Raw genomic sequence first — 27,376 nt, 5'->3', positions numbered from 1 at the left:
AATTTTGTTTCTGACCAAATACTTATTTTCCACCATAATATGCAAATAAAATGAAAAAAAAAACAGACAATGTGATTTTCTGGATTTTTTTTCTCAGTTTGTCTCCCATAGTTGAGGTCTACCTATGATGTAAATTACAGACGCCTCTCATCTTTTTAAGTGGTGGAACTTGCACTATTGCTGACTGACTAAATACTTTTTTGCCCCACTGTATATGGGATGTAAAGGAGAGATTGGTGTCAAACATAACACCCAGACAGCGCACCTGCTGCCGGGGTGTTATTGTGGTACCACCCATGGAGAAGGAAATGTCAGATTTAGGGAGGTTAGTAGACGGCGGGAGCAGAAGAAGTTCAGTTTTGGAGAGGTTGAGTTTCAGATAGAGAGCGGACATGATATTGGAGACTGCGGACAGACAGTCACTGGCGTTCTGTAGTACAGCGGGGGTAAGGTCAGGGGAAGACGTGTATAGTTGTGTGTCATCAGCATAAAGATGGTACTGAAAGCCAAATCTGCTGATGGTCTGTCCAATTGGGGCCGTGTAGAGAGAGAAAAGAAGGGGGCCAAGGACTGAGCCCTGAGGTACCCCGACAGCAAGAGGAGATGACGTGGAGCCAGAGAACAAAACACTGAAGGAGCGGTCAGAGAGATAGGAAGAGAACCAGGAGAGTGCAGTGTCCTTAATGCCTAGTGACTGGAGCCTAGAGAGTAGGAGATGGTGGTCAACAGTATCGAAAGCTGCAGATAGGTCAAGAAGAATGAGCAGAGAGTGGTCACCGTTACGTTTTGCTGTCAGAAGGTCATTGGTCACTTTGATGAGTGCAGTTTCAGTCGAATGTAGGGGGCGGAAGCCGGACTGTGAAGGGTCTAGAAGGGAGTGAATGGAGAGGTAACGGGTAAGGCGGGAGTAAACTAGGCATTCCAAAAGTTTAGAGATGAAGGGGAGATTGGAGACTGGTCTGTAGTTGTTTGTGCAGGATGGGTCGAGAGCAGGTTTCTTTAGTAGTGGAGTAACGATGGCGTGTTTGAAGGAGGATGGGAAAATGCCTGAGGAGAGGGAGAGATTAAAGATTGTAGTTAGGTGGGTTGTGACGACTGGAGAGAGAGACTGGAGGAGATGTGAGGGAATGGGGTCGGTAGTGCATGTAGTCGGACGAGAAGAAGAGAGGAGTCTGGAGACTTCTTCTTCTGTTATGGGATCAAATGTGGAGAGTGAGCCAGGGGAGATGTAGGAAGGGATGGGAGTCACAGCACTTGGTGGTTGGGAGCAGATTTCTTGACGGATATTATCTATTTTTCTGTAAAGTGGGAGGCCAGGTCATCAGCACAAATGTCTGTGATAGGGGCTTGTGCTTTTGGCCTGACGAGGGAGTGAAAATTGTCAAAAAGTTTCTTAGGGTTGTTGGCTAGTGAGGAGATCAGGGTGGTGAAGTAGGTCTGTTTGGCAAGGTGAAGGGCAGCGTTATAGGTTCTTAACATAAATTTGAAGTGGATGAAGTCTTCTGGTGTGCGGGTTTTTCTCCATAGGCGTTCAGCACTCCTGGAGCATCGCTGGAGAAGTTGAGTTTGCGATGTGAGCCAGGGCTCTTTTACTCTGTGTTTGGAGGTTCTGAGGGTGAGGGGAGCTACTTGGTCAAGGGTGCTTCTAAGAGTGTCATTGTAGTGATGAACAGCCAGATTAGGACAGGAAAGAGAGGAGATTGGGGACAGAGATGAGTGTAGGGAATCTGAAAGTGTCTGAGGGTTAATAGCTTGTAGATTTCTGACTGTGTGGTAGGTAGGAATTGTTAAATATTAATAATCCGTTAATTTCTTATAAGACCCAGTTCTGTAGAATGCTTTAGCTTACATGACATAGGCTATTTTTAAGCTTGGCTCATGGTAGAAAGACAGCTCCATATATGTAGAGACCACGTGCTTTAGGAGACGTATATAATTCATGGCTAACTGTAGAGGTCGCTCTCTTCTTCCCTCACCATCATGAGAGACAGACGCAAGATGACATGACATAACAGCTGGTATATTACTTGACGGCGATGTGAGAAGCCGAACTGAGACACAGCAGCCATTTGCTATTCAGGATCTCGGAGAGAAGAAGAATACATGTTGCTTTTGCCATGTGGGATCTCAGAACATGATCTAATGGACAATTTCTCTTTCACCTATTTTTATTCACCTGTTTTTCTGTAATAACCTTTCTTTGATGGAAGTAAGCAAATAAACCACTATATTTTTATCTGGTAACTAGTCCTGAGTATTTTACAGGATATGCATTATTTTACATTGGAGAGCCAGCCAGATCTGAATTTTTGTACTTTTTTGCGGATTTCCTTCAACTTGCACACACGGGGGATTGGACTTTGCTAACGTCAAATCATATGTGCAAGTTATCGGGAATTCCACTACTTACAAGAATCACATAGAACCTAGAAGTAAGAAGTACCAGATAGATTGAGAAGTACTACAAGTGCCAAAAGTACCAGACGTAAGCCAGACGTGTAAAGACAGGAACCCAGCGTTGTCCATCAAAGGGAACAAGCTGAGACATTTCAAGGTAAGAGAAATGGATGTCATTAATTGTCTTGCTAAGCAGAGTAAATTGAAATTTAAGTCTGTAGACAATTCTAATTCAGAAGTTTTATGGTTAAGTTTATATGCCGAGTGTGAACTCGAGAATCAGAGGTTAGATTCTAAGTTTTTCAATAGAGAAAGAGAGAGATTAAAAAATATTCTACAGATGGTAGATATATTTCATAGATCTGTGTCAGAGAAATCTAAAAATGATTGTGTAGAGGATAGTGATATTCCCGAGATTCACTGTAATGTGGAGAAACAGTTACAAGTAGTAGCAGCTATTGAATGTGACCTTGCAGACGTGGAACAAGATGGAGAAGTAGGAGGAGACTTCAGAACTGACGTAGAGGACGTACAAGGGAAAGACGTACCACTAAAAATAGAAGATTCACAGGCCCAAATCCGAAGTAGCGTGAGGAAGGATTTGATAAAGATATGCCAAATAATTCCTGCTTATGACAACAAAATAGATGTTTATAGAAACTCTGAGATCTTTGAAAGTTGTACTGATAACTTTGATTTATCGAACGAGGAGAAGAATCAGTTGTTCAAAATGTGGATCCCTGTAAATTTTGCTAGGAGATTGTCTTTAAAGTTATCTGGTGAGACACATGAGAATTTAACTGATAAAGACAGATTAAAAATTCTCATTTTTTGTTCATCAAATGAAAATCATCCAGATATTGATATTCTTCAAAAATTAAGGATTGGTCGGAAGGAATGTATTTTTACGTTCATGTCCATATATGAACGTTTGTACAAAATGCTGAGTGAGAATGTCAAAACACCGTCCCTCATAAGGAGTTTTGTAAGCAAATTTTGGTTTCTAAATCCTGCATCTCGTGTTATTGCGTCACAAAAAGATTCTTTGTTTGAATGTGCGCAATTCCTTGAGTTTGCCAGAAAACACGAGAATCGTGAGAGGAAAGTAAATTGTGCTAATTTTGTAAAGACAGGCAGAGTAAAATCTTATCAGAAGCCTGTATTAGCAAAGCCTTCTAAAATGAGATTTCCCCAAAATCAAATCTACGAAGAAAGAAAAAGAAAATCACATGTTTGTTATAAGCCATATGGAATGATGCAAAAGAACACCGAAAAGACACAAATGGAATTAAGAAAAATGATGAGTTCTGATTTTCTTTCTGTAACAAAGATGGCCGAATTTAACAGACAGAAACAGGTGGTGAGTGACATCATGGCCTGTAAACTGAATACTCTGCTCCAAGAATCTATCAGCTTTAAAATGGCAAGAACCTTTCAGGATATTTTTTGCAGAGAAATAAGTATGGGTGTAGGAATTGGCTAGAAAAAGTAATATATATTGTGTAACAGTGTTATACAATTAGTGAGTTATAGAGTATAATCCTGTAGTTTTATGGTTTGTGGATATATACATAGTCATACAGTATATATATAGAGTGTTTGTAGAAGTAGAAATAGTAGAACTGTATTTTTTAATGAAAATTAAAATCTACATCAGTAATAATATTTAGAATTATATGATATTAACCTTATTTTTTATGTTTCCTTAGAATTTTCATTTCAAAGCAGGACTTAATCGAGGAAAATTCTCTTCCAAGGATTTATGCCTTTATTTACACAGGATGTTGCAATAATTGCATGATTTTATATATCTAACCCTTAAAAGGAAATAACCAATTGCTTTTTAAAATGTTCTGGGTGTGTGCTTTTTTACTGCATGGTTTGAATGACAACCACAGCAGGGGAATTTGAACCTTGTTCTAATCATACAAGTATACCAGTATACTATGTCCCTGTTCCTTAGGAAAAGAATTTTAAAGGGGGTCTCAACTTTTGCAAAGCAATGGAATTTTTTTTCCAGGCCTAAATGTCAAGTATAGCTATACATATATTTATGTCATGTGTATTTGGGGAATATTCAAAGAAATATTAAGAGACTAAATTGAAATAGTTTACAATGCATTGATAATTAGGATAATTTGGGTTAAAATACGTGTATTCATCACACTTTCATATGTGAGGTATAAAGTTAATATGTGACACAGTCTGAGTGACAGTGACTGAGTGTATGAGCAGCTGCTGAGCGAGTAATGTGATACGTTTGTGAGACCTCAGGATCCTGAATGCATGAAAAAAAAAAAAAAAAAAAAAACCCCAAAGCTTTTATCTTTAGGAAATTATTAGAATATTAAGATACATAATGAAATATTATCTATACAAACATATATTTCTATATTTCTATAGTAATTATTATTTCTTGATTTAGTTAATTGTGGATAAGTGCAATCGCACAACAAAATAGAAAATAGTTTAGGAAGAAAATCTATTCTTTCCTTATCAGCTTTAGCTCTTTTAAACAGGCACCAGCACAGAGCCTGGTATTCACCAGCTGCATCTGGGAATAGTGGACCTTCCTTCTCTGTCCAAGTGTGTTAATCTTAAACTACATTTAAATTAATTTTTCCAAAGGATAATTTTATGATATTCAAATTAATTTTGATGGTTACACATCTTCAGTCAAATAATGGTATAAGCAAGTATAAATTCACATAATTTATACATTAATTATTTTTAATTTTGGTTTTGATAAATGAATTATTTCATGAAACAATATTTTTTGGTATTAAGGGGGAAATATGTTTTTTATCCTGACTACATAATCACATTTGATTAATACCTCTTCTTCACACATTTTAATAGGAAAAAAAAATATTAATAAGGTACAATGGTATAAGTATTGGGTATAATAACAAGTATTATAAAGAGTCATTTCTTTACACTAAGAGGAATTACATGCAAAGTTGCATGATTTGAATATTTTGATAACACAAGTTTATGACAATTATGAAATAATCCAGATCATGGAAATATTAAGGGTGTATGTTACTGAAGACATAACTACACTGCATCAACATAAAGGCCTTATTCTTATTTTTATTTTTATTCTTATTTTTCATTATTTTTAATTCTTTCACCAATATTTAGTAAAGTAATATCTACTGAGAATATTGCTTCATTAAATATAGCAATTATATGGTTCTATTACTAAGGAAAATGTTTCACTTCTGAGTTATATGCAACAATTCTTTTATTCATTCATTCGCTCACTCATATATTCTTATTTTGGTTCATGGCTTTACATTCCTACATATTATTAGTATAATGAATATATTTCTTATTAATAAAGATGAAAACACTGGTTACATAAAACACAGTGACACCTATGGGTTGAAAAAGGTAATTACACCTATGACATAAAAAAATGTTCTATCACATGAAAAAAATGGATAATAATGTATTATCACTTATTATTGGTTTATTATTTCAAATATTGAAATCCATATACAGTACAAATTCTGATAATAATTATATGGATATTACTGATTGCTATGGTACGCTGTGATATTATGGGATAGGGAAATTACCAGATTTGGTATAGAATAGGGAATGAAGACTTCAAGCAAGATACTGAAATTATGTTAATAAAGACTTTTCACATTTCTAAACTTCATTGATTTTTATCAGTTGCAAGAAGAAGAATGCCGCGATCCAGAAATCCCAGAAGGTAACAAAGCTATGATTACTGAGTAATAGACTGTGTTAATTACAAATGCAGTATCCACCACTGACAGTCACAAGTGCAGTATCCACCACCGACAGTCACAATTAAAGTGTCTAACCTGACAACCAGAGGACGATGATCCTATGATGCTGAGATGAACGGTGTTATCACGTTCTTATCAAGTTCCAGAGGTTTTCAATCACCTGAAAAGCTTCGATGAAAGCTGGTGAACAATGAAGGTAATTATCAGGAAGCTACAACCCTGACATATGTCCTGTGCATTAGGACAAGGACTGGTTATGGTGCTATGTTTAGCAAGGAAGAGTCATTTTAACCCTTGCTTTGCTGACCAAAGACGTCACACCTGTTCAAAGACCAGTACCGATGGAGGATTCCAGAATATCCAAGGCGAGCCAATGTAAGCCCAGGTTTTTAAAGATAACACTGCACAGATATTAAAGCTGCATAGACTTTGTTTTCGTATTAACATTTGAAATTATGGACTTTGATTTGATACACAACACATCTATATGCTATAAGAAAACTGTATTTTTAAAAGAACCAAGAAGAAGACAGAAGACATCAAAATGAAGACCAGATGACACCAGATGATGATGACTGGACCTGAGATGCTTCAATTTAGACTTAGGGAAGTATAATTATACATATTTTATATGAATATTGTTCACGGCTTACCATAACATGAATTCACATCAATTATGTCATTGAGTACTTATAACGGTAATCTAATATTATTATTATTATTATTATTATTATTATTATTGATATTAAATTATTTTGTCAAAGAAGAAGAAAAGAAGAAAAAAGATCGTTATATTTGAGGGTTCCAATTAATGTCTGTCTCCCTCAAAAGGGGGAATTGTTAAATATTAATAATCCGTTAATTTCTTATAAGACCCAGTTCTGTAGAATGCTTTAGCTTACATGACATAGGCTATTTTTAAGCTTGGCTCATGGTAGAAAGACAGCTCCATATATGTAGAGACCACGTGCTTTAGGAGACGTATATAATTCATGGCTAACTGTAGAGGTCGCTCTCTTCTTCCCTCACCATCATGAGAGACAGACGCAAGATGACATGACATAACAGCTGGTATATTACTTGACGGCGATGTGAGAAGCCGAACTGAGACACAGCAGCCATTTGCTATTCAGGATCTCGGAGAGAAGAAGAATACATGTTGCTTTTGCCATGTGGGATCTCAGAACATGATCTAATGGACAATTTCTCTTTCACCTATTTTTATTCACCTGTTTTTCTGTAATAACCTTTCTTTGATGGAAGTAAGCAAATAAACCACTATATTTTTATCTGGTAACTAGTCCTGAGTATTTTACAGGATATGCATTATTTTACAGGAATGAGCTGGGGTGGGCGAGGATTTGTGAGCGTGAAGGAGAGAATGTTGTGGTCAGAGAGTGGAAGCGGTGAGTTGTTTAGGTGGGAGATTGAACAGAGCCGACAGATGCATTATTATATATGTTTATAGGACCCAGAAGCTACAAGTGCTCATACATCTGGCCAACATGCAGGTGGGTTCTCAGGTCCACATTTTGCACCAGGGACCATTGGTCTCTAGTTATGCCACTGCTCATAAGCCTGACACTGTGCACTGCACATATCTCTGTGACTCTATGACTGCTATACAAGCCTCATTTGTGTGCATTGATAATTAAAGGCAACCACCGTTTTCATTAATTGGAAGGTTTGTGAGCAGTTCTTTCATTGGTATTTTACACTTGTGCTGCCCCTGCCTTTATTATGGGGGTCTGCTGCATCCTTTAGTGAATTAATGGAATTAATGTTGCCTTTTAATGTTGATAATTATGGCTGTCTATTTTCTGTGATGTTTTTTTAAGTTTTACATTTACGTTTAAACAAAATAGACAGACTAGGGCAGTGTAGCAGGGGCACAGCTATGGGGGGATGTCATATTGTCAATATTGAGTAATGGGGTCTTACTGTCTTCACTGTTATAAATGCCACATTGTAAAGGGGGCATTCGCTGGAAGACGGTCAGGGCACTGGACACCCTACCTATATAATGTGGTACTAAATGTAAGTAAGTGTGTTACATTGCTGTGTTATGTGTTATATTTATTCTCTATTACTTACTTATACAATGCCATTAATTCAGTAGCACTTCACTGTCAATGGCATTGCTGTTCCCATTGGGACTCACAATTTAAGCTCAGTATGTCTTCAAAGTTTGAGAGGAAATCAGGGAACGCTGAGGAAACCAACACAGACACGGGAAGGACATATGTAAGAAGAAGTAATGGTACCCCTGAAGAGTCCCTATGTGGTGTGGCATCTACAAGTAGGCTGAAATGAAGTGGAACCAATGGCACCAACGGAGTTGCAGGAGGAGCAAGTTCTTGTGCTGGACCTGGTCAGGTGTCTTGCATGACAGAGTTCCTGGCTATAAGAGCCCTGCATGCCAAATGAAAGGAGGATTTTACACCAAGGAGAAGAGCAGGGCAAACACGGGTCAGAGAAGGTGCTGAGGGAAGCATGATAGGCCACAGCGCAAAGCGGACGCCACCAAGGTGCTTGTCATCACCAGACAAGATCCAGATGACATCTGGTGAGACTCAGATACTGCACTACGCCAGTCCAAACTGCATTAGTCAAGACCAGAACCATTGACCTATGCCATTCAAGCCCCAGAGGCTAGACAACACCCATCAAATGTCGGGACCCAGTCCTTTCCCGCCTAGTAGTCACCTGCCGACGGTCAAGCACCGAAGATTTGCAAGCAGCCGATGATCAGAGGAGCATGGCTACTGTTACAGAGGAACGATACGAGTGAGCAGGGTCGTCACTTCCAGATGCAAGGAACGGTACCGGTGATGGTCTGGGTTAGGACAACGGGTGGGGAGGGAGCCGGATGGTGCACATGAGGATGAAAGCTCTCTGGTAGACCTTATCAGAAGGACTTGCTGCCTAGTGGGAAAACTCCTTAACCCCTGCTAGGGCCAGGATTTCGGGAAGAATTAATGTGGTAGCTCCCATGAACGGTTGTACCACTCTTGGAATGAGAACTAGAGCATAATAGAACGAGAAGCTTCCCCTGTTATTACGATTGCATAAATGTACGGTCCATTGTTGCTTTGCATCATTAATTGCTTCTTACTTACTGTAAATCCCCAATACATTTGAAAGAATCAAATTGTTCATTGACTGTTTTGGTGCCTCTTGTGAGTTACATTCGGTCCCCTGCATTACACCTACAAAGTCCTTATAGATGTCTTTGGTGGGATTGAAGCCAGGACCCCATCATGGTAAAGCATCCAAACATGACTTATTTGTAGAAAGTGTCCATCTATAGCCACTGATGGTGATTGCTGTCTATATCTACCAAGGTAAGACAGCCATAGTGTCTGTCATGCAGGCCCTATGATCACATAACTAGATATACTGTAGTGCGCTGTTTAGAAAGGGATAAGTCAAGCCTATGTATTGGCTGTGTCTTGGCTTGATGGAAGAGACAGTGTAGACAGAGCGAGAAAGTCTGTTGGTGAAGCAGTGACCTGAAAAGAATTCTCAGTGCCTGCCAGCATTAATCGCTGCATAGGCAGCACTCCTGTGTATCAGTCCATGTGATCACATCTCCAATGCAGCTCGCTGTATCCTGAACTAAGTGGCTGCGGGCCAAAGTACTTGTACGGCCGGTGGATGGAAGCCTCATTACCCGAGTCAGATACTATGACAGACTACTCCCACCCTGCACCGTGACTAGTAACTGTAAGCTTTTTTGAACTTGCCAGTACCTAAAGCAGCAATACAGCAATCAAGTTGATGTATTGGGCACAGTGGCCCATAGCCAAGGCACAAGGTGCATCTGTCCTGGATTAGAACCAATGAGGAGTATTTGTGATAGCTGATGGGCTTGCAAAAAAAACTATTGACCCTGACATTCGATGTGGAGGTTTTGAACCATTTTCCACAGTCTCTATTTCTATTGAGCAGCTGGAGTCAGCAAACTGTGACTAGGAGTTGTGTGGGGCAGCACGGTGGCTCAGTGGTTAGCACTGTAATCTTGAAACGTTGAGGTCCTGGGATGAAATCCCACCAAGGACAACATCTGCAAGGGGTTTTTATGTTCTCCGTGTTTACGTGGGTTCTCCAGTTTCCTCTCACACTTCTATGACATACTGATCGGGAATCTAGATTGTGAGCCCCAATGGGGACAGTGATGATAATGTCTGTAAAGCGCTGCAGAATTAATGGGGGTATATATGTGAGTAACATAAATTAATAGTATTATGTAGTATTATGTAAATGGAGAATGCCATGCGGTTGAAAGAGCAGGAAGTATGAGAGGTGCAGACTGGGAAGAGTCCGAGAATGTCGTTTTGTCACGTTCTCAAGTACATCCCAAAAACAAGCACCTATTTTGTTATTTCTGCTGATGCTGAGGTCCCGTTGTGTACCGAAAACCTTGGAAATTTGCATTTGAAGGAATTAATTAATCTGGCATGCTAAACGGACTAGGTGTGCATGACATTTTCTGAGAAGGTTCCATAAAACAGTTTAAGAGTTAAAATTGAAAATACAAAACTACAATATTATGTATATTACTATTCTACCACTGGCATCCATATCCTCATTCCAAGACACAGACAGTGCCACTGCTTTCTACAATGCCACTCTCGCATCAGCTATTGACACGGTCGCCCCTCTCGTTCATGGCAGAATGTGACGTACCAACAGACAACCCTGGCACAATAACACTACTAAAAAGCTCCGGCAAGTGTCCAGGGCTGCAGAGCAGCGTTGGAAGAAAACAAATTCGCAAGACAACTTCACTGCATGCAAACAGGCAACACTCGCTTTCAAATCTGCCCTCACCTCTGCTAAACAGGCCTACTTCACAACCCTCGTATCTTCCCTATCCTACAATTCCAAACAGTTATTCAAAACTTTCAACTCCCTCCTCCGCCCACCACTGCCCCCTTCAACCTCCCTCACCTCTGCTGAGGACTTTGCCGCACACTTCAAAAATAAGTTCAACCAAACAAGGCAAGTCTTCTTTGTTCAACCACCACAACCCCTTTGTATACCAGACCAATGCCCAAACCCCATAACCTCCGTCTCCAACATTACTGAAGGGGAGCTTAATCGCCTCTTCTCCAAATCGCACCTCACAACCTGTGCATTTGACCCCATCCCATCCCACGTCCTCCCCAACCTCACCATCACACTTATCCCATCCCTAACCCACCTCTTCAACCTATCGCTAATGTCCAGTACCTTCCCTTCTGCTTTTAAACATGCCACAATCACGCCTATCCTTAAAAAGTCAACCCTCGACCCAACCGCTATGTCCAGCTATCGCCCAATATCACTGCTCCCATTCGCTTCCAAACTCAAGGAGCTGCACATCCACGCTGAACTTTCCTCCCACCTCTCATCTAACTTGCTCTTTGACAATCTACAATCTGGTTTCCACCCCCATCACTCCACTGAGACAGCCCTGACCAAAATCACTAACGACCTACTTACAGCCAAAGCAAACGGACAATACTCTATACTCCTGCTTCTAGACCTGTCCTCTGCATTCAACACAGTTGACCACTGCCTCCTACTACAGATCCTCTCCTCCCTTGGCATCAAAGACCTCGCCCTATCCTGGATCTCCTCATACCTCTCAAACCGCACATTCAGCTTCTCCCACTCCCACACTACCTCCTCATCCCACCCTCTCTCTGTTGGAGTCCCCCAAGGCTCTGTTCTAGGACCCCTACTCTTCTCAATTTATACCCTTGGGTCAACTCATAAAGTCCCATGAATTCCAGTACCACCTTTATGCTGACGACACTCAGATCTACCTCTCTGGCCCAGACGTCACCTCTCTGCTGTCCAGAGTCCCGAAGTGTCTATCAGCCATATGCTCCTTCTTCTCCTCTCGCTTCCTCAAGCTCAATGTGGACAAATCTGAACTCATCATCTTTCCTCCATTTCACAGATCTTCCTTACCTGACCTATCACAATTAATGACATCACGTTTTTCCCCAGTACTGGAAGTCCGCTGCCTCGGAGTAACCCTTGACTCTGCCCTGTCCTTCAAACCACACATCCAAGCTCTTTCTACCTCCTGTTGCCTCCAGCTCAAAAATATTTCCAGAATCCGTCCTTTCCTCAACCCTCAATCTACTAAAATGCTTGTGCACGCCCTCATCATCTCCTGCCTCGACTACTGCAACATCCTTTTCTGTGGTCTCCCTGCTAACACCCTCGCACCTCTCCAGTCCATCCTTAACTCTGCTGCCCGACTAATCCATCTCTCTTCTCGCTACTCCTCCGATTCTCCCCTCTGCAAATCTCTTCACTGGCTTCCATTCCCTCAGCGTATCCAGTTCAAATTACTAATACTGACCTACAAGGCCATCTATAACCTGTCTCCCCCATATGTCTCTGAACTAATCTTCCGATACCTTCCCTCACGTAATCTCCGATCCTCCCAAGACCTCCTTCTCTCCTCCACACTTATTCGCTCCTCACCCAACCGCCTCCAAGACTTCTCCCGAATAGCCTCATCCTCTGGAATTCTTTGCCCCATGTCCGGCTATCAACCACATTCGGATCCTTCAGACGGAACCTGAAAACCCTACAGCCTACAAGAAAGCCTACAGCCTGCAATGACCCCACTACTTTCTCACCACTACTGGAAATATCACCTCAACCAACACCAGAACTGCTGCAACCCCCCAACCTACTGTCTCCTTCTCCACCATTCTGTAACATGTAAGCCCGAAAGGGCAGGGTCCTCTCCCCTCTGTATCAGTCTGTCATTGTAAGTTTGTTTACTGTAAGTGATATCTGTAATTTGTATGTAACTCCTTCTTATGTACAGCACCATGGAATCAATGGTGCTATATAAATAAATAATAATAATTACCCTTCAGGCATCCATGATATCTTACATGTGAATTTTGGAAGTGTGCAGTTTATAATTCCAAAAATAGAGATTTAGTGTACTCAATATGCTAACTTTCATGATTTTTACTAAGGGGGCGTTGCTCACAGAGTAATACTACAGAACAGCATAAGGACACGCCGCCAAGAGAATCCCGTGAGCCACACCCCTTTAGTAAGGACTAAACAAACTACCATATTGGGCATACTAAATATAAAGGTCCAGATTTCTAGAACCACATGGCACAATCAAAAAAGAAATAAAAATGTAATACTAAGTGGAGCAGCGAGAATCGGATAAAAGCTAAAACTGGAGACTTTGAACCTAGTTTGAGGTCACCTTTAAGGGCAGGACAGCTAGGTAAGTCTCGCCTTATGATATACACCACAAGTACATAATTAATAGCGTGACAAAGTACAATTACAGCAGTCAGCTCTCTAGAATACGACCAATTTTTATAATCCTTTCCCTTCCAATATGGACACTACTTTCTGCCATGTAAAAACGGTGACATGCATTCATATTGTAATCTGTGAATGATTCACCGGGGCCAGCACTCATGCATGTCACCAGCAGATTTTCAGCCCATCCTCCCCTACTTTCATACAAAGAAAGTGAATCAGAGTCTTTGCAGTTCGCAATTGACATCTCCAGCTCGGTGCAGTCACGACAAGTTCCTTTCAGCTATTCTGGAGCAAACTGTGAGGTGTTGGAGAGATGTAATATGCTTAATGCTCTCCAGCTGTTGCCACGCTCTACTCTTCCTGCTCTTCTCTTAATACTTTATAGATTTTCTATAACAAGTACAATTTGAATATGGTCAAAACGTCAACTGGGGATGTGGTACTGTTAATGCCTGATCTGTGGGTCACTAGGGTGCCGGGCTGTGTCTTCTACCTGGTAGGAATGTCACTGCCTATCACAAATGCCAAAATACTGGGGAAGCGGATAGCTAGCTGCCAATGTTTGTAGAATTAAACTTTTCCCTTTTCATCATTAAAACTTCCATGACCCCTCTCTGCTCTAATAGGACTCTTAAGGCAGAGGCTCTGGCAGAGGTTCTGCTCCTTCCCAGATAACAGGGTAAAAAGCTATTTGTATTGGCACAGGATAACAATATAGAGGACTATCTTTAGAAAAAGGGATAGCAGTCCCGTTCACCAGCATTTAGTGGATTCGGTGTGTAATGCAGGCGTCTCGATGCAACACACAGAGGCACCAGGCAGAAACAGTCAGGGATGATTATAGCTCTATATACAGTGATTTGAAGTAACTCTAAACAATTAGTGTTAGTAGCTAGGCAGCATAACATTCAAACAAAGGTAACAATAAACTTGGAAAAGCAAAGGCAGTCTTTCATTATGTAATAGCAATGTTCTGTTTACATTGGTGTTGCGCCAAGTCGGGGAGCCACTATGCAACTTCTCTCGCTGCCATTCTGACCCTAGTGGGGGTCACTGGGTTTTTCCACTAGGCCTCAAGTCTCTCACTGCCATAGTCTATCAAAGCCTGTTGAGCTTCCAATGCACCAAACGGCCCCCTCCCAACCTGAGACCCTAATTCAAGCCAACTCCGGCACTGTAGAGGATAGCTGTAAGTGATGGCCCTGCTCACACGCACTGTCCTTCTGCAGTCGCAGGCCTGTCCCTTCTGTTGCAGTCTCCACATGAACTGTATGTGAAAAGAGACAGTATGTGAAAAATTTAATTATACCCTTTCTGCTTCCTTAGGAATCAAAAGGGTAAGTAGAAACTTAGTGCTGCTAATAAAATACCCATCATAAATTGTTTATTAGCAAGCGTATAAATAGTTTGGAGTCCATCATTTTGTATTAAGAAAGATTTTTCACACGTGCAAAACATTCAAGATAGTTGACAATGTTCAAAGAAATTGCAAAATATCCAAGAGCTTCAGCTCAGAGTCTAAAGGTTTCAGATGGAACAAATCACATGATGTCTGGAACAGTGTGCTTTGGATAGACAAGATAAAAGTTGAGATAATTGACCATAATGCCCTGTGCCTTATTTAATGAAAATCAAGCATAGCATATCAGCACAAACATACCAACTGTGATTTGGGCTTGTTTTGTAGCTACAGGACTAGAGCACCTTGAGTCGACCATGAACTCCTCTGTATACCAAAGGATCTTAGAGTCAAATGTGAGGCCCAAACTGGATCATGCAACAGGACAATGATCCCAAGCACAAAATCAAATCTACATCATAACAGCTGAAAAAGAAAAGTATCAAGGTGTTGTGATGGCCCAGCTAAAGGACAGAGCTCAACCTATTTGAAATTATTCAGACCTTAGGAGAACTGTACATAAACAAATGCCCCCAAATCTCAATAAACCTTAAGGGGCTGTCCACTATTAGGACATCCCCGACACTTTGCCCCGATATAATAAAAAAGCCTATATTCACCTCCCGTGCCGCCACTCTTTCAGCGGTGTCAGCACTCATGTACTGTTGTTGTGACACATGACCCTGGCACCCAGTCAGCACTGGTGTCACTGTCCTGCGTTCGGACAAATGGAACATGAAGAGGAAGTCCGGGCTGCAGCTGATCTTTAACTTCCTCTTCATGTTCAATTCAATGGAAGGCGGGGACAGTGTTGCCAGCACTAATTGTGCGCTGGGGTCACGAATCACAACAACCACAGAAGAACCCAGGGGAGAGCAAATGCAGACACACTTCAGGAACGGCGCCAGCATGAGAGGTGAAAATAAGCATTTTTATTTTGTCAATCACAAGCTTGGGGTATGACAAGGAGCTGTCCAAGTAATGGAAGACTTCTTTAAGCAAAATTGTAAAGGAGAGTGGGCCATAATTCCTCCATAATGATATGAGAGACTGGAAAATTCATACAGAAAATGATTATTTTGTGCTGTTGCTGCTAAAGGTGGTCCTAAAATCTATTGATTCAGGGGGTGTACTTAATTTTTCACACACCGCTTTTGCATTTTGGACCAGTTTATGTTAAATAAATAGTGACTTTGTTGATTTTGTCATGTGTTGCTGTACCTCTAATACTATATTTAACTAATTCTAAGTCCTCCTGAGGACCAGATGTCTTTTTTCTAACGTCTTGATAAGCAAAGCCGTACAATTTAAAAAGGGTGTAATTAGTTTTTCTTACGACTGTAACAGAAAATCATATAAGTATTAATGAATGGGCTGTCACAGTATTTGTATGCATCTTTTAATTTTTTTCTTAAGAAGCTTTACAAAAGTGGTGTTTCATGTATCAACTGTCAGTTCAGTCTCTACTTTCTACCATTTATCACCTCTATTTCCACCAGGAACAAGAATAGAACTAGAATTAAAGAAGCCCTCCTCCCATCAAAGTTGTTATCCTCTTAATATATTGTAGTCATCATATTATACAGCAATGTGTACTTATAATTGCTCATTTTGCCTTTCTCCCCAGCCAGTTATTCTCATTTCTCTGCTCTGTGTAGAAACAGGAAGTCTCTTCTACCTGCAAAAATCAACCCCTTTCCATAAGCTTTTGCATTAACTTATGACTTGTGCAGAGAAAATTGACCTCCTGTTTCTACATAGCGCTTAGAAGGATTCAGATTCAGAATAGCCATATGTTAAGTAATGTCACAGGCCTAATGGAAAAGAGAAGTATGAGCTGGGTAGAAGGACAAAATGAGCAATTGTAAGTACATAGTGCTATATAATATGATTACAGCAATATATTAAGAGGATAAAAAATTTTGATGGGAGTGCTTCCTTACGAAGTCTCATTGAAAGTTAAAGATGAACACTTCTAAGGTCAAAAGTGTCCAGTTTTTAGCCTTATTTTATTCCAGCTGTTCCCGTAAGTATTCCATTTTCTTTTTTAACCCATCATGTGGTTCCAGAGATATTGACTTTTCTGCGTAGTGCTAATTTTTTTGTTTCTTTTTATACTAAGTGACTCATCAGATCCTCTGGAGAATGTCAGTGCTCGTATTGGAGGTTAGTATTGCTGTTATTATTTTACATGGGGGAACTATGGTTATGTGGAAGGGGTTCTCCAAGTAGTGAACAACCCCATAAGCCATGTTTTGTCCTAGTTTAGATAGGACAAAGCAGTGAGAAAGTCATCTGCTCTATCCAGTTGTCTTAAAGCCAGACACTGGAAAGGAGGAAATTAGAGTCATACTTAGTCACCTGTACTCCTTATAGGAAAGATTTAAAAAAAGAATATTCCAGCTGTAACCTAATGAGAATTAAAATACCACTCAAGCATTTTTTTTTATTGTGCCAGTGGATTGGCGCTTTAAATGTAATTCCCCTGCCCCTTTGTCTCACATTCACTTGCCGCCATCTGCATCCCTTTCCAGTGTTGTTCCCGTCGGTCTCCAGCTAAAACTGACCTGTCAGCAGCTCCAGTATTTCATGGAGCGGCGCAGAGGTCACTTTTCAATATAAATCTATGAGAACCTTGTTCTGGCTCTTATAGCCTTGCACTGAGTTCCTGTGATGTAACTTTTGACTTCTGGACAGTCAGACGTTACGGGCACAAGATGGTGCTGCAGAACCGGTGCATCGTTGGTAAAAGGCGAAGCTGCCGGAAGGTGAGTATTAAAACGGGGGCAGGGGCTTACATTTAAACTCCACACACTAAAGTGCTGGAAAAAAAAATTTGCTGAAGTCATTAACACATTTTTTTCTGTCAATAGTGTCTAAGTGTTTTATGCCCTTTATGTAATGACTCACCTGTTTAGGTAGACCCTCTTCTCCGTGTATTGTCCTTTGCCATGGTTGGGATCGTCATAAGGTTCGTTGATGATCACTTCCACCCCTTCTCCGTCTGAACTTTGCTCATGGCTGTGTTTGCTGATCATGTACAGCTGTCCAATCCTGTACTACAAAGACAAGAAACAGGTCACAATGGAAGCTAGTCATGGCGCAACCAGATTTTTATGTTTCGGCAATGTTTGACCTGACTTGGAGTGCATTAGTGGAAAAATTTCCAGTTTTTTCCCATATTTTAAATTACATACTTAATCTGAAATCAACGCCGAGCTGCATGTTATAACAGGTGGGAATCTGGGGCATGCTAACTTGTTAGACATCGCATTGCTCATAGGCAAAGAATCACGGGCAGAGGAAAGCGTGGGAAGTACTGACATCGCTCTCTTGTCCGGACAAGCAGCATTAGTTCCCACTGACTTCAATATTGCTACAAAAGTCAAGCCTGGTAGAAAAACAATGGAGAGAACTAGTTACCATATAATTATGCTTTTTTTCTTGAATATACTGCAATAATCTAAATCTACAGAACTGCAGGAAAATCACAGCTTCCTCGCCCACTGCTGCTCTTTCTTTTAAAAGAAAGGTTCATTTTTTGCATTGTTAATAACCTTTACCCGTTATTAGGAAAGGTGCGGAGCACAGAATACATCGCAATGTGGAATTAAAGCAGCACTGAGCATAAAATGAAAAGCACCTAAAAATAGGTCACAAAGGCATCAAAACATAAATTACTGGTCTATAGTGAAAATAAAATGACTGAGAAATAATTATTACTTCCATATATGTGAACATTTCTAGGACGTTCATTTCACGTCATTATTACTTTACATAGAAATTCTCTACTTCAAAAATGTAATCCGGCAAATAAAAAAAACAAAACAAATGAAATATTACTGCAAAAATGGTGAAAAGTGTGCTAATACCAGGTTCGGACTGGCCCACTGGAGAATAGGAAAATCCTCTGGTGGGCCCCAGTGCAGGAGTTGGCCATCATTCTCTTATATGAGCAGTACTTGGCACAATATACTTTATTTATATATATATACAGTCATATGTAAAAGTTTGGGCACCCCTATTAATGTTAACCTTTTTTCTTTATAACAATTTTGGTTTTTGCAACAGCTATTTCAGTTTCATATATCTAATAACTGATGGACTCAGTTATATTTCTGGATTCAAATGAGGTTTATTGTACTAACAGAAAATCTGCAATCTGCATTTAAACAAAATTTGACCGGTGCAAAAGTATGGGCACCCTTATCATTTTCTTGATTTGAACACTCCTAACTACTTTTTACTGACTTCCTGAAGCACTAAACTGGTTTTGTAACCTCATTGAGCTTTGAACTTCATAGCCAGGTGTATCAAATCATGAGAAAAGGTATTTAAGGTGGCCACTTGCAAGTAGTTCTCCTATTTGATTCTCCTATGAAGAGTGGCATCATGGGCTCCTCAAAACAACTCTCAAATGATCTGAAAACAAAGATTATTCAACATAGCTTTTCAGGGGAAGGATACAAAAAGTTGTCTCAGAGATTTAACCTGTCAGTTTCCACTGTGAGGAACATAGTAAGGAAATGGAAGAACACAGGTACAGTTCTTGTTAAGCCCAGAAGTGGCAGGCCAAGAAAAATATCAGAAAGACAGAGAAGAAGAATGGTGAGAACAGTCAAGGACAATCCACAGAACACCTCCAAAGACCTGCAGCATCATAAAAATAGTGTTTTTCTTGGAATGCTGTGTTTTTTAGCCTCCATGCATAACGCCGTTTTGTATGACCAAACAACTCAATCTTTGCTTCATCAGTCCACAGGACCTTCTTCCAAAATGTAACTGGCTTGTCCAAATGTGCTTTTGCATACCTCAGGCGACTCTGTTTGTGGCGTGCTTGCAGAAACGGCTTCTTTCGCATCACTCTCCCATACAGCTTCTCCTTGTGTAAAGTGCGCTGTATTGTTGACCGATGCACAGTGACACCATCTGCAGCAAGATGAAGCTGCAGGTCTTTGGAGGTGGTCTGTGGATTGTCCTTGACTGTTCTCACCATTCTTCTTCTCTGCCTTTCTGATATTTTTCTTGGCCTGCCACTTCTGGGCTTAACAAGAACTGTACCTGTGTTCTTCCATTTCCTTACTATATTCCTCACAGTGGAAACTGACAGGTTAAATCTCTGAGACAACTTTTTGTATCCTTCCCCTGAAAAGCTATGTTGAATAATCTTTGTTTTCAGATCATTTGAGAGTTGTTTTGAGGAGCCCATGATGCCACTCTTCATAGGAGAATCAAATAGGAGAACTACTTGCAAGTGGCCACCTTAAATACCTTTTCTCATGATTTGATACACCTGGCTATGAAGTTCAAAGCTCAATGAGGTTACAAAACCAATTTAGTGCTTCAGGAAGTCAGTAAAAAGTAGTTAGGAGTGTTCAAATCAAGAAAATGATAAGGGTGCCCATACTTTTGCACCGGTCAAATTTTGTTTAAATGCAGATTGCACATTTTCTGTTAGTACAATAAACCTCATTTGAATCCAGAAATATAACTGAGTCCATCAGTTATTAGATATATGAAACTGAAATAGCTGTTGCAAAAACCAAAATTGTTATAAAGAAAAAAGGTTAACATTAATAGGGGTGCCCAAACTTTTACATATGACTGTATATATATATATATATATATACAAACTAAAGATTGCTCAACAACAGTGTTAGTAACATTGTCAGTGTATAAAAAATTAATTAAGAATATCCACACTACAACCCAAATAATGGACTATAATGGACAGATTGTCATAATGAGGGACATGAAAAGGGGGAAAGAAAAACGATCATAAAGTCCAAAGTGTGGTAAAAGATATAATTACTTTATTGTAGAATATATATAATTACCGGTAAGAGGAAGAAAAAAGGGATTGCATGTGGTACAAAGGTGTGCAGTACACACGGTAAGAGCCAAAATGGCAATAACATACTTGAGCAGATAGTGGCCAGTGACCATCACATTAGCAAATAGTATTCACAGTATTGAGTATATTTCCAAAACCCTCAATAAGCACCAAGTGGCTAGGTGTCAGAAAATCCAGCCTGCATTGTGGCAAGGACAAATGGCCATTAGTATTGGCATGGACTGGATGGAACAAAAAATTACAATGGTACCGTACCTTATAGAGACACCACAAAGGGAGAAGCTCAAAAACATGTGCGTCCGCCCCGACGCGCGTTTCGGACTTGCCTTCGTCAGACAAATGCAGCAACTTATTCATTTAACAATTTACCCATTTCATTGCTATATATATATGTGTGATTAAGGATAATGTCACATTTGCATGTAGCTGAACACTGGGGCCCTGAAGTTGGTTACTAGTGGGCCCTTGACACCCTAGTAGCAGCCAGATTTCCCCAAACTTGGGCTGTCTCAATGATACATGCCTCCCTCGCTTGCAGGTTACATAGTGACTGTCGATGAGCACATCATGGGTTAAAGCCTGTGGAAGTAGTGACTATTCTCAGCTCCATTATGTCATGCTACTTATACAATGTGCCTCATCTTGTCTGTTAGTTTCTACTGACTAATCTGCTTTGGTCGTAGCATCTTTTGGGTTGAGAACAATGTAGTTAGTAATAATTCATCCATGAACCTGCATGGCATTGCTGGACATGTCTTATTAGCCCAAGTCAGTCTACGTCTGTGACTTTTGTCATCATCAGACCTTGAAGCACTTGTCGACGAGCTGTTATGATATGCTACAGAGAATCTATGCATGAGTTCACATGCCTCTACAGGAAGGCACTTTTGTCTATACACATGCAAATTCACAATGTGTCACTTTATTTACTAGGCATAAAAAAACAGGTTCTGGAGACGATCAGACTGAGGATTTACATAACAAAATAACTATGGAGATACTATTATAGATAGGAAATACAGTACTCCTCTCACTTTTTAGCCAAAACCAAAGGTCATGCCCAGTATAGCTGTCGGGCATCCAATGAATTGAAGCTCCTTGAAATCAGCTTTGATATGTAATCTGACAGTAGCACAATGTAGGGACAGAGATCCTGATTCCAGCAATGTGTCACTTAGTTTACAGGGTGCAGAAGTTATGATGGAGTCACAGATCTCCTGGGCAGATCTGGCAGACCTCAGTTGTTGAGCCCTGTATATCACCGCCCACATCACAACTCCCAATGTATATTGTGTAGTGACAGAAAGTGGCTAATCAGTGCTGGGGGAGTGGTTGGACTAGGAAGCATGAGGCATCTAGTACTGTAGTGATAATCTCCTGCTGATAAAATAATGATTGTATTGAAACAGCAAAACGCAGTGCTGGAATCAGGCTCTCTTTCACTTCATTATGGTGCTCTCAGATTACATAGCAAAAAACTGCTGACAGATTCCAGTTAAAGAATAACTATTATTTTCATTTTTTTCAGACATTAATAGTATACATGAATATAAGATAAATTGCAATACATCTTATCAGAGGAATTTACTTATTTCTCCTCTCGGACTGATCATTTATTTTAAAAATTCTCAAATCACATGTCCAATTTGTAATCACTGAATTCAGATTTGCTATTACTTAGGAAATGACAGTTGGTGCTCGTAAGGTTCTTGATCTGCTTCTAGCTCTTCCCTTTCCATTGAACTTTAAAAGCACCAACCGCCATCTACAATCTCAATAATGTGAAAAGATGAATACGGATTTTACCCATGAATTGAGAGTAAAAGATCAGTCCTAGAGAAAGAAAGAGGTGGATTTCTGGTTTAATATTCATTACAAAGCTGTGTCTTTTAATGAGCAATGTTGCATTATGAAATAAAATTGAAAACATTTTTTTGGCTGGATTTCAGATTTGAAACTTTCCAGGTGGAATCAAACTTCCCAAATGTGACTTGTTACACAAGTGTTTTCAGATCAGTTGGGGGGCTTCGGAGTACTTGTGAGTCGTGGCGAAACACATTTTTAGAAAAAATTTGACATTGCAAATTCAAATTTTTCAAATATTAGCTGATCTCTATTATTTATGCTTCTAAAATATGCATTAATTTGGGCAATGAAACAACGAGTGTTTACATAGGAAGTGCCCAGAAAATCCCTAATGAAAAGAGAAAGAAAAACTGCGTGTTTGTTATGTAATAATAAGTGGCACATTTCTGGCAATAATCTCTTGAAAACCTTCCCAGAAATATAAATGATTTATCAACAAGTCCTGTAGACAAGGGAGCATATTTCTGATCAGGTTACTCTTTTACAATCTAGAGTGGATATGCATCTACATGCGCGTCTCCTAGCAGCCTGGGAAAGAGCACAGTTGGGATTTGCAATGCAACCATGCCGCTGGTCTGAACTACCAATCTTTAGTGTGCTCAGGCTCGGACTGGCCCATAGGGTAACAGGGGAATCCCCTGGTGGGCCCCTCTGCAGATCTTGGCCACCAACCGCACTGTATGGGCAGTACTTGGCATATTTCACTTGCTTCTCTCTGCACGGAGAAAAGCAGCATCTCATTATTCATTAACCAAACTAACCAGTTTACTATTATATAGAGATATAGGCAAATTTGTGAACGAGGGTAGTGTAATAATTGTCTGAAGGTGAAAAGTGGGCCTCCCCAAAGTCAATGTTACTGGTGGACCCTTGGCAACCCAGTCTGACTCTGCGTGCGATCCTGAAGACACAAACTTGTGAAACCTCCTTTTATTAATTAATTTCATATACAATATAAGATAGTGGCGGCTTCCATGCTTAAGCCTCCAGAAGAATGGACCGGTCACTTCTTTTTGTCGTTTCTCAGCTTCGGAAGCCTAAAGTGTTTAAAAGAAGTGACAAAAGTTGTTTTTCCCATTGCTATGAATATGTTGACTCTTTTTGGCCTTTTAAAGGGAATCTGTCACCCTTTTTTTCGACTATTAGCTGCCGGCACCGACACCAGGGGCTTATCTACAGCATTCTGTAATGCTGTAGATAAGCCCCAATGTAACCTGAAAGATAAAAAAAACCACATTAGATTATACTCCCCCGGGGGGGGGGTCCGGTCCGATGGGTGTCGCGGTCCGGTCCGGCGCCTCCCATCTTCATACGATGCAGTCCTCTTCTTCCCTTCCTGTCGTTGCTCCTGTGCAGGCACACTGCTCTGCCCTCAACAGGGCAGAGCAGTGTGCCTGCACAGGAGCCACAACAGGAAGGGAAGAAAAGGACGGCATCGTATGCAGATGGGAGGCGCTGGACCGGACCGCGACACCCATCGGACCGGACCGCCCTCCCCGGTGAGTATAATATAACTCTTTTTCCTATCTTTCAGGTTACATCGTGGGCTTATCTACAGCATTACAGAATGCTGTAGATAAGCCCCTGATGTCGGTGCCGACAGCTAATAGTCGAAAAAAGGGGTAACAGATTCCCATTAAGCAATTTTTCAGGTGGGTTCAAGTTAGAATTAGAGATGATCGACTTTGCCTTTTTTAGGGTTGAGTCGGGTTTCATGAAACCCGACTTTTGCAAAAGTCAGGTCCAACGAAATCGGCCGCCTATAGGGAAAAGTCGGGGTCCGACTGAAACACGAAACCCAATACAAGCCAAAGGGGAAGCAAAGTCGGCAGGGAGTGGAGGACAGTAAACACACCTACAGTGCCCATCTCAATGACAAAAACATCAATTCTTATTACTGAAGCTTGTCAACCTTAATTTACTTCCTAATAATAGTTACGCATTGAAAACTGGGGGTTATTTGGCTAAAGTTGTGGGGGGGTAGGGCTGGCTCCAGGTTTTCGTGTGTCCTGGGCCAAAGAGTGTCAGTGCGCCCCTTTAACACGTACCAAGACTTATGATGCTCAGATACGGCACAGAAATATAGGTATAGTACAATGACAAATACTTCACTGCTTACATGACATGACTGACCTATTTTAAATTGTACAATAGTTCAAAAACATTACATTACATTATATTACTCCATACAGTATTATGGCCACCACATTGTGCGCCAAACAGAATAATGAGCCCCATATATTTCTCCATGCAGAATAATTGGTCACATATAATGTTCTATACAGTATATGATGAGCTCCACATAATGCTACAGTATATGATGGTTCCTATGGACGATGCTGAGTTATGGGCCCAAATAATGCTCCATATATAATGGGCACCATTTCTAATGCTCCAGTGTATAATGGGCCCCGTAAATGCTGCTCCAGTGTCTGATGTCCCCCATTTGGAATGCTCCAGTATATGGTGGGCCTCATAGATGATGTTCCAGTGTATGATGCGCCCAAATAATGATCCATTTCTAATGCTCCAGTGTATAATATGCCCCATAGATGCTGCTCCAGTGTCTGATCTGACCCATATATAATGCTCCAGTATATGATGGGCCTCATGGATGATGCTCCAGTGTATGATGGGCACAAATAATGCTCCATATATAATGGTCCCCATTTCTATTGCTCCAGTGTATAATGGGCCCCGTAAATGCTGCTCCAGTGTCTGATGTCACCCATTTGGAATGCTCCAGTATATGATGGGCCTCATGGATGATGCTCCAGTGTATGATGGGCCCAAATAATGCTCCATATATAATGGGCCCGATTTCTAATGATCCAGTGTATAATGCGCCCCGTAAATGCTGTGCCAGTGTCTGATGTCCCCCATTTGTAATGCTCCAGTATATGATGGGCCTCATGGATGATGCTCCAGTGAATGATGGGCCCAAATAATGCTCCATATATAATGGGCCCCATTTCTAATGCTCCAGTGCATAATGGGCCCCATAAATGCTGCTCCAGTGTCTGATGTCCCCTATTTGAAATGCTCCAGTATACGATGGGCCCCATTTTTAATTAACCCAGGCATGGTATGTGAAAAGAGCTCCATGGAGTAATCTGAAGTGTGTGCTGCAGCATCCTTCACTTTTGGTGTGGGTGAAGGACACAAGGAAAAGGGTTGCTCCTGACCAGAAGCCTGCACTGATGACTCAGTGCTTGCATTTTTTTAAACTTCAGAAGAGGAGGCGATAGAGCTGGAGGCTGTTTCAGCAATGTAAGCCACAAACAGTTCCTGATGCTCCGGCTTTAAAAGCAGTCTGCCTACTCCCAGAAAAGGGAGCCTAACAGGCCTTCCAGAGCTACACCATGACGCAGGCTCAACACCTCCTACCTTAGCTGCTATTGTGTTTTTGGCACTATCAGCAGATGCACCACCACCACCACCTGTACCAGGTGGCCCCCCATGCCCACGTCCTCTTCCACCATACTTCCTCATGTTTTTGAAAATGGACCCAAAAACCCAGCAGATATATGGTACTGTATCAGAAGCGTACAGCTCTATATAGTCTAGGGATAACAGTAAATCTCTGTATATATTTCATGAGTCATACACAGACGCTCACAGGCTCAGTATGGATTACCCAATAAAAAAAAAAGTTGAAAAAGGGTACAGTATCACCAGCTACAAAGTATACACTCACTGGCCACTTTATTAGGTACACCATGCTAGTAACGGGTTGGACCCCCTTTTGCCTTCAGAACTGCCTCAATTCTTCGTGGCAGAGATTCAACAAGGTGCTGGAAGCATTCCTCAGAGATTTTGGACCATATTGACATGATGGCATCACACAGTTGGCGCAGATTTGTCGGCTGCACATCCCTGATGCGAATCTCCCGTTCCACCACATCCCAAAGATGCTCTATTGGATTGAGATCTGGTGACTGAGGAGGCCATTTGAGTACAGTGAACTCATTGTCATGTTCAAGAAACCAATCTGAGATGATTCGAGCTTTATGACATGGCGCATTATCCTGCTGAAAGTAGCCATCAGATGCCTGTTCTTAGCTGAGAGGAGTGGTACCCAGTGTGGTCTTCTGCTGCTGTAGCCCATCTGCCTCAAAGTTCGACGCACTGTGCGTTCAGAGATGCTCTTCTGCCTACCTTGGTTGTAACGGGTGGCAATTTGAGTCACTGTTGCCTTTCTATCAGCTCGAACCAGTATGCCCATTCTCCTCTGACCTCTGGCATCAACAAGGCATTTCCGGCCACAGAACTGCCGCTCACTGGATTTTTTTTCTTTTTCGGACCATTCTCTGTAAACCCTAGAGATGGTTGTGCGTGAAAATCCCAGTAGATCAGCAGTTTCTGAAATACTCAGACCAGCCCTTCTGGCACCAACAATCATGCCACGTTCAAAGGCACTCAAATCACCTTTCTTCCCCATACTGATGCTCGGTTTGAACTGCAGGAGATTGTCTTGACCATGTCTACATGCCTAAATGCACTGAGTTGCCGCCATGTGATTGGCTGATTAGAAATTAAGTCTTAACACACAGTTGGACAGGTGTACCTAATAAAGTGGCCAGTGAGTGTATATAGTATGGTGTAAACATTCTGAATCTCCGTATACATTTCAGGAGGCAGACACAAACGCTCTCAGGCCCAGTATGGATTACACAAGAATATGAAAAGCTATAAATGGGTAATGTAACACAAGTGTACAGCTGTATACAGTGTTGGAGTAATCTTAAAGCTCCAAATATATTTCTGGAGTAACAGACAGAGGTTCACAGG

At 40.9% G+C, this 27,376-nt stretch overlaps 1 protein-coding gene across 1 annotated transcript in view; it reads right to left on the bottom strand.

Moving 5' to 3' along the window:
• Window positions 1–27,376, bottom strand: part of LOC141085641 (cytoplasmic phosphatidylinositol transfer protein 1-like) — a 224,428-nt gene that overhangs the window by 117,959 nt on the left and 79,093 nt on the right. The window contains exon 2 of the mRNA XM_073571180.1: window positions 17,776–17,924. Within this exon, the coding sequence (XP_073427281.1) occupies window positions 17,776–17,924 (149 nt within the window). The remainder of the gene's footprint in view (window positions 1–17,775; window positions 17,925–27,376) is intronic.

Source organism: Dendrobates tinctorius, unplaced genomic scaffold (assembly GCF_039654945.1).
Source record: "Dendrobates tinctorius isolate UK_male_01 unplaced genomic scaffold, ASM3965494v1 ptg000028l, whole genome shotgun sequence".
Classification (NCBI taxonomy): Eukaryota; Metazoa; Chordata; class Amphibia; order Anura; family Dendrobatidae; genus Dendrobates; species Dendrobates tinctorius.
This window is presented reverse-complemented; position numbering and strand designations above follow the sequence as displayed.